This window comes from Lissotriton helveticus, chromosome 12 (assembly GCF_964261635.1).
Source record: "Lissotriton helveticus chromosome 12, aLisHel1.1, whole genome shotgun sequence".
NCBI classification, from domain to species: domain Eukaryota; kingdom Metazoa; phylum Chordata; class Amphibia; order Caudata; family Salamandridae; genus Lissotriton; species Lissotriton helveticus.
Window position 1 is genome coordinate 303,319,813 of NC_136073.1, and position 15,021 is coordinate 303,334,833.

At 42.4% G+C, this 15,021-nt stretch overlaps 1 protein-coding gene across 2 annotated transcripts in view; it reads left to right on the forward strand.

The window, feature by feature from the left end:
• The window catches only part of LOC144799332 (fatty acyl-CoA hydrolase precursor, medium chain-like), a 395,371-nt gene that overhangs the window by 127,144 nt on the left and 253,206 nt on the right, over window positions 1–15,021 (forward strand). For both annotated transcript variants that reach the window (XM_078670579.1, XM_078670580.1), the window contains exons 5-6: window positions 1,361–1,494; window positions 6,886–7,039. In XM_078670579.1, coding sequence (XP_078526705.1) covers window positions 1,361–1,494; window positions 6,886–7,039 — 288 coding nt within the window. The remainder of the gene's footprint in view (window positions 1–1,360; window positions 1,495–6,885; window positions 7,040–15,021) is intronic.

Sequence of the window (15,021 nt, forward strand, 5' to 3'; positions counted from 1 at the left end):
GAATGGCCCTTTTTGATCAATCAATTATTCCTCATACTTTTGTTTTTAAAATCTTAGTTATACTGAATCTCAACTTGGGCTCAATTTACTTTGTTACAACCTCCCTACAGGGACTAACACATTCAGAGGTATATTTAAAAGGGGATAGCGCCACCAGAACGTAACTTTTAGTGAAGTTTTGGTGGCGCTATTTCCTTCTCCATATTTAAAAAGCAGCGTTGGGTCACTTTTTGTGTCTTGACGCCACCTTGTAAATATGGCCACTTTACAAGCATAACTTAGCGTGAAATGGGCGTGCAATGGGTGTTGTTGTGGGCGTTCCACTGCAACACCCATTGCTTTTTGATGCTGCCCCAGATTTACAATGATGGGTAAATCTGAGGCAGCACCATGCAAGAGCAGGCGTAAGAATGACGAAATGAGGAGAAATATTTACATTTCTAATAGTTTTTGCTTTTTCGATGTGCGCTGCATTCTGCAGCACGTCTAGAAGTAACAAATAGCCATTATGGATTGTTTATGAGCAGGACGGGACTCTTTCCTGCGCATAAACAATCATTCCCTGCGACACAGGCATCCTTGCACTATGGTGCAAGGATGCCTGTGTTGGCGCTAGGCAGCTAATTTTAGCACCAACACTAGGGAAATCACACGGGTGAACTGTATTGTTGTAAATGCTGCACATCCCTGTGTTTTGGAAATGGCAGAGGGAAGCACTGCCAAATTTGGAGCAGCTCCGCACTCTGACATTTCATTGTAAATATGCCCTTATTTCTTTAATTTTCCAGCAAGATTAGCACCATGTTTTTCATCTCATTCTGCAACTCATCGGCTTCCTAACAGAAGCACCAATGTTTTACTGCTCATCACATATTGGGAATGGGTATTTTCTTCCACAAAATTTACTTTTCAGTGTTGAAAGAAGCACACTTTTGTAATAGGAAGAGTGCTTTTAGAACCTGTATGTTACAATGGGTTCATTTAATTTCCCCACGAATTTCGTAGCGCGCGTGCTGCAACGGCAAATGCAATGCAGCGCGCGCAACACAATTCTTTTTATTTATTTTTTATGTTACTTACCTGTAATCGTCCGTTCCCGTATTTTACACACCCCCTCCCTGCCCTCCCCCGCCCCACGTCAACGCCCAGTGGAACGCCCTACACGAGCCAGCACTGATCAAACCACATAGGTTATAAGAGCGGCTATTTAAGTAAGTACAACTGTTGGTCAGTCATAAAAGGATTTGTATATGTACACATAGCAGTCTCTTTGATCTCAATTTGTGTAAGAGCATACATTAGATTTAATTCATGCTACTTAGCCAACATTCTAAGGATGCATATTTGCTCTTCTTTTCAGGTGATGGTTTTTATTCATGGAGGTGGCTTAGTAATGGGAGGGGCTTCGATGTATGATGGCTCAGCTATAGCCGCCTATGAAAACGTGGTTGTAGTATCAATTCAGTATCGACTCGGCACCCTTGGATATTTCAGGTAAGATGTGGTTTTAAAATCCCATAACAAATCATTAGTTTGGCATTCAGTGTCCGTTTCAGTATCAGTATGAAAACCTTTATTCCATTTTAAGAAAAATTATGAAAGTGCATTTAAAAAATACATCATACATAAAACAATAAAATAATGTTCCAAGAAGCATGATACAATGCATACACAATGTACAGTTTTAAAGTGTGTAATACATGTAATAGATAACACCTACACAAAAGACAACAGAACAATCAGTAATTCTAATATCAAAAGCCTCTAAGGGTCCATCTGAATAAACGGACATAGAGCATTAAAACACATACCTGAAAGACAGTTATCCTTCCATAGATTTATGTGTTCTAACTGAAGACTTCCAAAAGGAACTTACCCTAAAACACACCACAGTGTTATATAGAGGTTGAAAATAAAGCAACAACATTCTATGTTGCCTGAACAGTAAATGACTTAAAATAGGTTTTAAAAATAAATCAATATATATCCAAAATTGTTGCAAAAAATGTAAAATGTAGTAAGGAATGGAGAGATGCATTCTCACACGGGAAAACCCATGGGCTGCTACTAAACATTCCAGGGCCAAGCAGAGAGCTTAGGGCCTGATTACGAGTCTGGAGAATAGAAGGCCACCAGACTCATGGTGGCGCAGTGATGGCAGTCCACCGTCCGCCTTCTTATGACTTCTAAAGTCATTGCGGCGGTGTGCCGTCGCTGTGCCATGGAGCAGCCCCAGAGCGCCACAATGCAATTTGCTGAGCGGAGACTGCCGCAGTGCCGCTCAGCATATTACCAAATCCTGGACCGCCAGCCTTTCATGCCAGAAACCCGCCATGAAAAGGCTGGCGATGCAGGAACAAAGGGGCCCTACACGGTCCCCTATGAACAGCCCGCCATGGGAATACATTCAGGGGGGCACAACTTGTGCCCCCATTATCTGTACCCCCACAAAGTTCCAGCACTGCATGGACGTCCATATCCCTGTCGTGCTGGAACTGTTTTTTGCTGTTCCCATTGTGGTGCCTATTTTCCAGGCACCGCCTGGGAATAGCAAAGGACCGCCCACTGTATTACGAGTTACACATTTTTAACTCGTAGTACGGTTGGCGGCGCTTGCGCGGCTTTGGCACATCAGAGGCGGCATTAAACCTTCACCGCTGTGCCAAAGTCGTAATCAAGCCTAAAGTAATCGGCAAATAGTTCAAGCCCTAAAGTGAGGTCATAGAGACCTTTCACATCAAGTTAAGGGATATCTAAATGCAAAATGGTAGCAAGTTTGGCATTAAAATTTTTGTCACTGTGTATAACATGGCAAATATTGCTATGTAATGTTGTTTTGTGGTATTTCATGCCATGCATATCATGCAATACATTTTTGTTAGGGCATAGCATGCCTTCAATTTTAAATATATGTGGCTGTGTAGCGGATATTTACATCGCCTTTTTTCTTTGCGTACATTTTTACATTTGTTTCCCAGCCTTTTTTTTATTGCTACACATAAACTAATTTCAACCATTGTCAGAATTTGCATATAGATGTAACCCATTCTTTCCCTACTTCCTTACCCCACCAAATGCACCAAACCTTATCCTCAGGCGGCATTCTTCTCTGTGAGGGTCTGACCTGTCTTTGTCACTAGCACACAGTAACCGCTACACCACCTTATGTTAACATGCTCTTATTTATTTATTTATTTTTGCGATTTGTACAGCGAGCAACTACCCGGAGGTGTCTCGGCGCTTTAAAGATCAAAAACTACACGAACAAGGGCATCTATTGTGCAAACAGCCACATCTTAAGCTGTTTCCTGAAGCTGAGTAGCGTGGGGCAAGTCTTAATGCCAAAGGGGAGGGAGTTCCACAGTCTGGCTGTGGCCACTACGAAACGTCTGTCACCCCAGTTGACCTTTTTTGTGGGCGGGACGTTCAGGAGGTGGGCTGATGATGAGCGGAGAGTTCTTGGTACCTCTAAAGGCCTGAAAGCTAATTTGAGGAACTGAGGACCAGTATTGTTAAGGGCCTTATATGCTATGCATAGAGCCTTAAACTTTGTGCGGCTTCTCGCTGGAAGCCAGTGCAGTTTATGAATGAAGGGGGAAATGGAGTTGTGTTTTGGAATGTTGAGTAGAACCCTGGCTGCAGCGTTCTGCACCAACTGGAGCTTATTAAGCACCTTTGCCTGAGCATTGAGGAAGAGGGAGTTGCAATAGTCTGTTCGTGAAAGTAGAAGGGAGGTGATCAGGGTCCTCAAGGTGAAAAAGGATGAGGAAACAACATTGTTTACATGATGATTAAAGAGAAGCCGATCATCGAAGATGACTCCGAGGTTTCTTACTTTAGTGACAGCTTTGGGCGGGGGGCCTAGTTCGCTTGGCCACCACTGAGGGGACCAGCAGGTCTCTAGTTTGCCAAAAAGCATAATTTCAGTCTTGTTGGAATTCAATTTGAGACAGTTGGCCGCCATCCAGGAGCTGATGGCCAACATTCCCTCCTGGAAGTTGGCGGCCACCCTGTCTCCGTCCCGGTGTATTGAGAGGACTAACTGAGTGTCATCAGCATAGTTGGTGAGGCTGATGTCGTGTTCCTTTATCACCCTCGCTAAGTCCGATACGTAGATGTTGAAAAGAGTCGGACTTAGCGAGGAGCCCTGTGGGACACCGCAGGGAAGGGAAAGGGGAGATGAGTAGAAGGAACCCAGTTTGACAGTTTGGGACCGGTTGTATAAGAAGGATGCTATCAGGTCCTTGACTTTGTGTTCCACCCCCATGGCTGTGACACAGTCGATCAAGATGTTGTGATCGACCGTGTCGAAAGCCGCTGACAAGTCCAACAGTATCAGGACTGCCGCTCCTCCTTTGTCTAACGTGTGTCTGATCTCATCCGCTGCTTTGAGGAGCGCTGTTTCGGTTCCGTGTGCTTTCCTAAAGCCAAATTGTGTGTCGTCCAATACATTATGGGTGTCAATGAAGTCTGATAATTGTTGGTTCATGAGGCTTTCGAAAACTTTGGATGGAAAGGGTAGGCATGCAATGGGTCTGTAACTGGCAGGATCAGTGGGGTCAAGGGAGTTTTTTTTTTTAGAAGAGGCCTGATGATCGCCTTTTTCCCCACCGACGGGTAGGTACCTGCTTGGAACATATTGTTGCATATAGTGGCTATTGCAGGTGAGATGGCCTCAGGGATGAGGTTGAGGATGGAAGGGGGGCAGGGGTCTAGTGGTGAGCCTGATTTGATAGTAGTGATAAGGTGTGAGGTTTGTTCAAGTGTGACTGGGTGGAAAAAAGAAAAGTACGGAGGATTGGGGGAATGGTTGAGAACAGGGGATTTGACAGTGGGCGCAGCTTGAGGAGTAAGGTGGTAAGGAGTAAGGAAGTGATGCAGTAAAGGCAGATGTCATGAATCTGGTACGCAGGTCCAGAAATCCCATTCATGCGTTTTAGAAATAAAACCACTCACAATATGGCTGTGTGCATACTCATTTGCATTTACACATGCCCTGTTGCAGCACAGTGAAACTTTAAAATATATGCATATGATTCTCTGGAATCTGGGTCTAAACTCATACTGGTTATCATTTGTCTAATAATACTGTTCTCATCCTCAACTCTCCTCACTTGTGGATGACTCACGTATACTATGGAGATATTTACCCTCTGTCTCTAGGACAAAGTCCTGACTTGAAAATTATATATATCTAAAAGCTGGTTCAGCTCAGTGTTAGACCTTCTTACTTACACTCTTCGCCATATTTAGTTGGGTAAGATAGCAGTAAAATGGGTCTAAGCTTGTTTGGTTGTTTTAATAGTGACTTTACTACAGCCACTATGCCATTTTCAGTGACTTTTTCCAAAGTAGAACTTCCCTGTTTTCTTCTATATTTTTCTCATGCTCTTCTGACTTTTTATTCCTTAGTGTTCCATCTGGGTTTCAACGCACCAAGTAGTCTCCATTATGCCTTCAGTACTAAGGATTCGGCACGCTATTTGGGCAGATGTGGCAACATGTTATCTGTTGATTCGTAATTCCATTACCAGATATGCACAAGATACTTTAGTGAAATGTGGTAATTGTTAGTCTATTTCCATTATTCTGCTAAGCGCTCATGCTCCTCTGCTGGAAGTTTTATTTTCATCAGTGGGGCACGACGGGCAAGGTGGCAAGACTTTGGTTACCATTCCTCTGTGCTGCCATCAGCCCAGCACCCTTACTATCATTGAGGTGTCTCTTTGAACCTCATCCTCGGAGTGCTGATCACAGTACTGCAGGCCATATGCATTTTTCCTCAGCAAACAAATTCAGTCATAGCTTCTAAAACAAAGGCAGGGTCCTTGCATGGATAGCAAGCGGTTAGTGCTTTGGCCACTCCTCTGAAAAGCATGTGCCTATATATATTTCTCTCATGTTCCAGACTATGTAAATACTGTACTGTATCCCAGTATGCTTCTGTGGTCTTTCTGCTCCATGTCCTTACTGTGAGTCTAAGATTGCATACGGTTTCACCAGCAGCAAGCTGCATTCCTGGCACTAAGCACATTGTTTAACACTTTTGACCTCCTCACAGCCAGTGGTGTGACGTGGGCGGTGCCACCGAGGCAGTTCTTAGGGGCGCAAAATTTTAAAAGAAAAGTGGAGGATACTTGCCTTTCCTCAGGCGCTAGCAACCCATGCTACGCCGCTGCTCACAACACATCATACGGTCCATAAGACGCGTCTGTCCAAAACGCACACATCTCATTAGTGGTATCCATTGCGTGACCCATTTATTCCCAGTAAGTGCACAATACTTACTCTTTGTACAGCACTCATCTATGTATGGGTCCGATCTGTCTTCGACAATACCTCTCCTGGACCGCATACATGACCTGGTTCATCTGCTAACATGTGTTACATACTATCTGGACACACACACTCAATTAAATCCAAATGCCTCCGTTTTGGTACATATGTCCAGAAACCCCATCACAAGATGGCCATGTATCAGAATTTCTTCAGAGTATACCCTGTCTGAGTAAAGCAAAGAAGTAAAAGCACTTGCCTAAGGCTCAATGGGAAGACAGGTCTACACTCAAACAGGGTACCAGACTTTCAATCTTACTAGTCTTTCCTCTTTCATGTGCTCTAGTGGCTCACTTTCTCTGTCAGAGGCAACAGAATTATGACTGACTACATACAAGAAGGAAAATTACATATTAATTATTGTAATATTTGTTTTATGTCACCTTGTTGAGAGATGTCTGTGGTTTCAGCAATAAATGGGTAATGCAAAAACTAGAACAACAGTTATCCTACAGTTTAGAACAATTCAGGGACTACTGGCAACAATACAATGATTCCTGATTAACAAATTGACAAATGATGTATCTCACATTATGCTTTATTTTCTAGTACTGGTGATGAACATGCTCGTGGTAACTGGGGATTCCTGGATCAAGTGGCTGCTCTGCAGTGGATTCAGGAAAACATTGAACCTTTTAGAGGGGATCCGGAATCTGTCACCATATTTGGAGAATCTGCTGGAGGAATCAGTGTTTCTGCATTGGCAAGTGTCTTTGCCTAAACTAATTTCATAGATTGTGTCTTCACCGTGTTAACATACTTTATTTCAGAAACTCTCTAATATTTGTAATGTTTTAAATCACACCTGTAAACACTAATATTTGGTTTGTTGTTGTGTGATAAAGGAAAACGTGAAGTGAAAGAATTTCCATAATTTCGTTGCAACCAACATCTACATCAGAAGCCGAGATCTAACAGCGTGATTCTGAGTGGGGTGGTAAACTGCGATCTCTATTAAACAAACTCCTGTTTGCTTAGAAATCTGAATTATGAGATTTGCAGTAAACAACACACCCCTGCAATTTTCTACTGGTAATGTCCGGCCAGTCAAAACGGGTCAAAGTGCTCAGGGAAAATGAGGTACATTCAGATAAATGCAGAAATAGGTGTGGAAAACACAATTTTTGCATGTAACTCCTTATTCTCCAAAGGAGACCTCACAATACGAGGTGTTTACCACACCGAGTACATAACTCATCCCACAGTATCAATATTCACTATTCCCGCTCAAATGTTCTTCTGCCTTAATATCAAATTACCCCCTTTGGTGGAATTTACACTCTGTTTATTTGTTTGTATGCATCATAAAATGCTCATAAAATTAATATGCCATGCTACTTTGTTTTTTATTTTTGAGCACTTCACACGAGTGCTCGTGTTTTCACTCGCTCCATTCTCCATTTGGTGTTGCTGCTTCCAGTATTCTTCTGAGAGCTTGGATTCTGTAAACAGGCCTGTAAATATTGTTTATAAGTGTTTGCAGTGGAAAGGCTTGCCTCCTAGCTTGTTAAAACCTTTCCTTTTTACTGTTCCCCTATGCTTCCCTTTATAAACTCTGGGAAGGATGTGGCGTAACTGCTTGATCGACCGACTTTGAAGCTGGGGAACCTGATTCGAGTCTCTGAGCCAGGTTCCACATCCTGTGATTCAGAGCAAATCCTGGCGCTCATTTTATACTTGCAATGTTTGCTGCTTGCCACCGCCTATATTTATTTTCACCTGACTGTTCAGTACAAAAGCTTGCCTCGTACTTTGTTAAAAGCTTTCCTCTTTACTGTTCTTCTTTGCTTCCTTTTATAAACACCAGGAGAGGATGTGGCGAAGCTGCTTGAGCATCTGACTTTGAAGCTGGGAAACTGGGTTGAAGTCTTAGTGTTGTCTTAATATCCGGTGATTCTGGGCTAATCCCTTTCTCCATTCAATGCAACTGGTGGCCATGTACAGCGCTCTGATACCTTTGGGTCGAGTCTGCGCTATATAAAACTACAAAAATGTGGTTTCTTGCTGAATGCTTTTTAAAATAGGAATGATCTTTTAATTTGTTGAAATGCTTTTGCAATTCATACGCGCAAGAACTGGGCAACTTGAAATAGACAGATACAGCCCCCACTTTGATAATATCCTATAAATGAAGGGAGTTCCAAACTTTGCATGCCGGTCCAAGCGCGCAAACCACAGAACAAAGTGTGTTTGTCTGCTCTCGGCCAATGACAACTGACATTTCAAGTTGCCCCATTCTTGTGCACTGATATCCACAGTGCCACGCCATTCATTCACGAATAGGAATTCATCACCGACTTACCTGTCATGACTAAAGCTGCTGGCATGTATTTACATATGCAGACAGACGTGTTTACACGACCTTTGTGTTACACGAGTTACTTCATATTTCTTAGTTCCCTATTGCTCGCATATATTGTTGTGCGCCAAAATAAGACTCTACACTACCTGACTGATACCGCCGTGCTATATGCAGACTGCCAGCCCCCCCCCTCACTTGGGCACCCAGCTGGGTCCCTTGTGAGTATCTTTTTACTTATCACTCACTTGTAGCACACACCTCTTCACGCGGCTGGGCATTTGTGAAAGCAGATGTCCCTACTTTCTTAGGTCCTGAAGAGACCCTACATTGCACAAAGGGTCGAAACATCGTCGACAAAGAAACTAAAGTGAACCATTAAACCAGTGCATATCATTGTATATATTGCCACGGTTCACTCTATTTATGTTTTATAAATGGTCGACTTTAAAATGTGGAAACCATTCACAATTGTCACAAATATGTCACCCACGTTTTAGGTTACAGTTACACTGGGGACACCTTGCACGATTGTTTATATTTACTTCTGTATATATATGTGAGAAATATATAAAAAATCACTTTGATTAAGTAAAACAAAGGTGTATCTGGTAATTTCTCCTTTTTGCATTACACTAACCCTTTCCATTGCGATTGCGCATATTATTACCAGTATAAATTTATGTACTATTCCACAGGAACCAGTGTTTCTGATAAATAATTTGATAACCCTGGTGCTAAGTGAGTAGGGTCCCCTTGTTCATTTTCTCGCCTGTTTGAAGTATGTCATCCCTTTCCTCTCCACCGTAATTCCAATGAGCAATGGTCAGATTATGTTGTCTTTTCTGATGGCTCTTCATTTTCTAGGGCCCTGCTTGGAATTGATGAGCATCGTTTTGCCACCACTGGAATGTGTCTTCTGGTCCACTATTCCACTAAATTTCTGCAGGTGATTCTCCACCTATCCAATTATCGTCCCATCTCCCTTCTCTCGGGCATCAGTAAATTGGCAGAAAAACTCATTAACCAGCAACTGTCTTCATTCCTGGAGGCCTCCAATTTACTTCATCCCTCTCAAACAGGCTTCCGCCCGGGACAAGGGACGGAGACGGCACTCCTTAAGGTGGTGGAGGAGTCCAGGAGGGTCCTGGACACAGGTGGCAATGTGGCCATCATCCTCCTGGACCTCAGCGCCGCCTTCGATACGGTAAGCCACCGTATCCTTCTAGCCCGTCTAAACGAAATCGGAGTCTCGGGAAAAGCTCTTTCCTGGCTGGAATCCTTCCTCTCTGAGAGATATTTCAAAGTATTTGAAGGAGACTGTCACTCCGCGCCACTACCCCTGTAGTGTGGGGTGCCACAGGGCTCTTCCCTTAGCCCCACACTTTTTAATGTGTATATGTCCCCTTTAGCTAAGATAGTGGCCCCCTACGGAATTGAATTGGTCAGCTATGCTGACGACACTCAGCTCGTGGTCTCTCTGAATCAGGCTGAACTATCCCACACGAGTCTGAGTAACTGTCTGGAGGAGGTATCAAAGTGGATGGGCTTGTCCCAGCTAAAACTCAATAACCAAAAGACCGAATTGATGTTATTGGGCAGAAATGTATCACTCAACTCCCCCACGCTATGGCCATCTTCTATGGGCACTAGCCCAACTCCCAGAAGCGTGATCAAGAGCCTGGGTTTTTGGCTAGACAATGATCTTACCTTCAGAGTACAAGCCAGAAAAACTGCGGCCACCTGCTTCTGCTTGCTCAAATCCATCCGTAAAATCCTCCCTCAACTGCCCGACAGAGCCAGAAAAATCATGCTCCAAGCCATGATCTTGTCGAGGCTGGATTACGGGAACGCGCTCTACCTAGGAGCCCCAGTCTCTGTAATCCAGAAATTACAGGTGGTACAAAACTCCGCTGCTAGATTGCTGACGAGCACCAACCACCGCTCCTCAGCCAAACCAGCGTTGAAATCACTCCACTGGTTACCCATACAGGAACGGGTACATTTCAAGGCCCTCTGTATAGCTCATAAAAATCTTCAGGGTAAAGGCCCCCCCATTCTTGCCAATCTGATTAAACCACACAGAACCCCTAGAAATCTCCGTTCCAACGAGCTTAACCTGGCACAAGTCAGCAGAATCAATAAAGCTCGTACGGGTGGTCGCCTCTTCTCCTACAACACCTCAAGGTTGTGGAACTCCATGCCCCTCCCGCTTCGACAGGAGCCCAACCATCTTTTCTTCCGTAAGAAATTAAAAAGTTGGCTCTTTTCTACAAAATAATGATACCTGACCTTGTCCTTCTTCAACTTCCTCCTTTCGTAGCTGCAAGCGCTGGGATGCCTCCGGGTAGCCATGCGCTATACAAGAATAAAATAAACAAAAAACAAAAAACACCTCTCCTCACCACATGCAGTGTGTTATCAGCCAACAAAGTTATTTGAGTGCTGTCAAAAGAAAACAGATTTTGCGCACTAAAGTAGAACAAAGATAACCCAAACATCCACACTCTGTTGTGTGGAGTGAACAGTCCAAGCTTCTTTAGCCCCAACAACCACCTCTAAGAGAACCATACCTACCTTGGACATGAAATATTCTAAATTCATAGGACAGGGATTTCTGATTCGTGTGATCAGGGACATCTTAGAGATTTTGGGGGCCATGGGCCAAACGTATTATGAGGGCCCCTGCTCAGAATAACTTTGAACCTATTATCAATTTCAGCTCTTTCATGCCCTCTTTCGTAATGTCACTGACAGTGCACAGTCAAACTCATCCAAATTCTAATATTCAGGAATTGTAACGTGTTAATATTGCTGCTAATAATCTCTATGACACACTCCCATTTCTCATTTGTGAGGTCGTTTTGATCTAAAAGAAAGTTTTTTACAGATGTTGCATTAAACATAAACACATTTCTCTGCAAAATATTTGTAATACACTCTCACACAACACCCACATTAAAAATAAATTAAAGGAAAACAGTGTTTAGAACAATCTGTTTAAGAATTATATAAGGTCACAAGGACAAGACTTTATGCAGAACAGAGCTAGCTCTATCAGACCCCGTCCCCCCACCCCCCGAAAGGCTGGGGCCCAGGGCTAAAGCTCACCTGCCCATGCCCTAAAAACGACTCTGCATGTGATTTCCTCTACGGACTCTAATTTAAAATTCAAGCTGGAAACACAAAGCATGCAACATTTAACTATTGATTTGACACCCTTGAACTAATTACCAAAGCGACTAGCAAGCAATTATCACCCATAGAAATCCAAGGTCTTGTTACATATCTCCATGACATGATACGAATGAATGAATGAATAATCTTTATTCGGATAAAAATATCCATAACAGTACAATTCGTCACCCCCAAACAGATACAATAAAATATTAAAAACATATAAATATGCAATACCATCCAGTACAAATACACATTACGAGAATAGAAACATTAGCAGCATAAATGGCATTTGTGCAAAATTTATACAAATATAAATCTAAAACAATTTGTGCAAATCGGCCAAAATATAATGATAATGATAAATGCATTAGGTAGTGATAAGGCTTCATAGTACAAATGGATCTATGCAACATCAGTAATAGTTTACATTAGAAGTACAAGAGAATATTCATTGAAACAAAGTTAACTCCAATAAGACTATGGTGGTAATAAATATAAATCTGGAACAGTTTTGTGCAATCAAGAAATAAAGATAAAGTGCATTAGATTACATACGGACTTCATAATACAAATACGTTTAAATTGATCTGCGCCACATCAACAGTCAATTACATGAGAAATACATAGGTCTTCAATATCCAAAATATATTCCAAACAAATCCACAGAATCAATGTATAGTTGGTCGCCCTTCACTAAAATAAAGATATCTAAAAACATATAGTAAGGGCATGCCATGTTAGGGTTCATTTATTGAAGCACGAGAGCGTATTGCGGTTTGGAGGAATGAACTTACTCTAAAAATCAAATCGTCGTTTCCTAGTTTTAATTTTTAGAGATATGCCAATCTAAAATCCGTTATAGCCCGACCTTTGAAATATGGGGAGAGGTACCATTTGGTGTATGTTACATAAAAATTACAAAAAAAATTAAAATGTAACAGGGTTTGTTTGCTACCATATCCACAAGGACAAGTCAGTTGCTCGAGATTTTTATTGAAACCTATTGGGAAGCAAAGAGAATATTTGATGCGTCCGTCCCTGAGGCGATAGAGTAGACTCCTTTTTCAACTCCCCATATTCTTTCTAAGGTATAATTGTGGCATAATATATTGGGTACTAGGTGTATCCAGGAGGGGCAAGTATCTGGCAACAGTTGGTTTTTGATACTCAGTGTCTTGTCTTTCTTTACGATACAAATCGTAAAGTGCCCCCCTAACTGATTTTATATTTATTCCTTCCGCTTCTAGTGGATGATTAAAAATATTCTCCATGTCTACACTGGCTAAACTATTTTTTACTGCGGCTAGCCAGGGTATACCGCCGCCTCTATCACACTTAAGGCAGTCAGTAATTATATCTCTGGTCAAGATTGCCGCTGGATTTTGCCATAGTTTCACCCAGAATATAGCTGGGTGTGACCTAATGAAATCCTCCACATATTGTATGTTCAATTCATTGTGGGTAATATAACTAGAAGATGATATGAACGCACCAAGGATTTTCCTACAGAACCTGTTCTCTTCGGTTTGAATCCCGCTACAGTTTGCGTGCCCCCATACTTCGGCCCCATAGGTGGCGGTCAGTACACATTGCGATTTATATATCTGAATCAACAGTACCACCACCTCGGAATGTCTCGGTTGCCGAAGGCTGATTATAGAATTTATTGCTTTAGTAAATTTGCTTCTACCAAGGGCCGTATGGGCTTTCCATGAGCCAGATTCTGAAAAAACTAGACCCAGATAGGGAAAAGTGCTGGTGCATGTCAACAATTCATTACCCACTGAAATGGATTTGATACGATGTTTTTTAGGGGCACAACTCATAATAAAAGATTTTTTTAATTTGTACATAAATCAAGATCTGAAATAAAAGACACAAATCCCTTGACTAAAGTGTGAAGTGCATTTTGCGTACGTCCCATAAGGACCGCATCATCTACGTATAAAAGCACGGGCAGTAATTTACCGTTAATCTTGGGGACATCCTTAGACGTTTTTGACAGGGAGTTGTGTAATTCGTTTATATAAAGAATAAAAAGCAGGGGGGCCTGAACAGAACCTTGTCTGACACCAGGGCCAATAACGATGTCCCCAGAAACTTCCCCGTCATTACTTATCCTCACCCGTGCCTTCAAGTCCCTATGCAAATTAGCCAAAAAACAAACCAGTGCCTCATCCAACCCATAATTCAAAAGAATTTCCCATAAACGTGATCTGTTAACAAAACCCATCACCGTCCAAAACTGGTTTCACGCGCCACCGTGGATACAACCTGACCGGCTCCCATACTAATGCTGCCTTAACCGCCTTTACACTAATAATCTTGGATGATTCTTTTCATTCTTCACACCATAGACCGGCCCTGACTGGTCCCTGTACGATTCAGCTTGCTCACCTTATGTATGGCCTGAAGATGATCTCGAGTAGTTGAGATCAAAATGCCGTCGACCCCATACAACAGGGACTCCTTGCACTCTGTAAAAATCTTTTGAGGAGTTTCCAATATTGTTGTCCATGCGATGTCTTTGGTTTTAAAGTCACCCTCATTTTTCATGTCACGCTTATGGTCACTTACCTGTGTGAGCACCTGAATACTATTGTTTTGCAAATAAATAACAGTCATCAACTGACCTATATGTCCCTGTATATTACTTACCACTCCCTATAAATATTAACTTATACCTTCAATTCTAACCATCGTGCACCCCCACAGGGTCACTTTCTATTAGACCGTTTGGCCAGTATTTAGAGGACAGTGACAGTCAAAGCAGCTGCAGGTCGCACACTACTGTGGTCCACCTGAACCAACTGATCACTAACAAAAAGGGGAGAGAATGTGGCCTAACAGTTATGGCAATGGACCTCGGAGTTGAGAAACCCAGTTCGAGTCTCGGCAAGGACGCTCAACATTCTGTGATTCTGGGCAAATCATTTAATCTCCCCGTGCCTAACAAAATTGAATGTGTCTGTCTGTAAGTAACCAGTGCTCATGTAAAGCACTCTGATACCTTCGGGTCTAGTTTGAGCTAAATAACCCCCCCCCCCAAAAAAATGCCAAACTCTGGAGAAGTTTCAGTCCTGCCCCCTTGCTTTTGATTGCATTAGAATTAGTGTTCAGAAGCATTAATATTTAATAACTGAATAGCACCAATAGTCAGTTATGTGATAAATCAATGGTAAACAAAATGTTAATGTTTGTAAGGC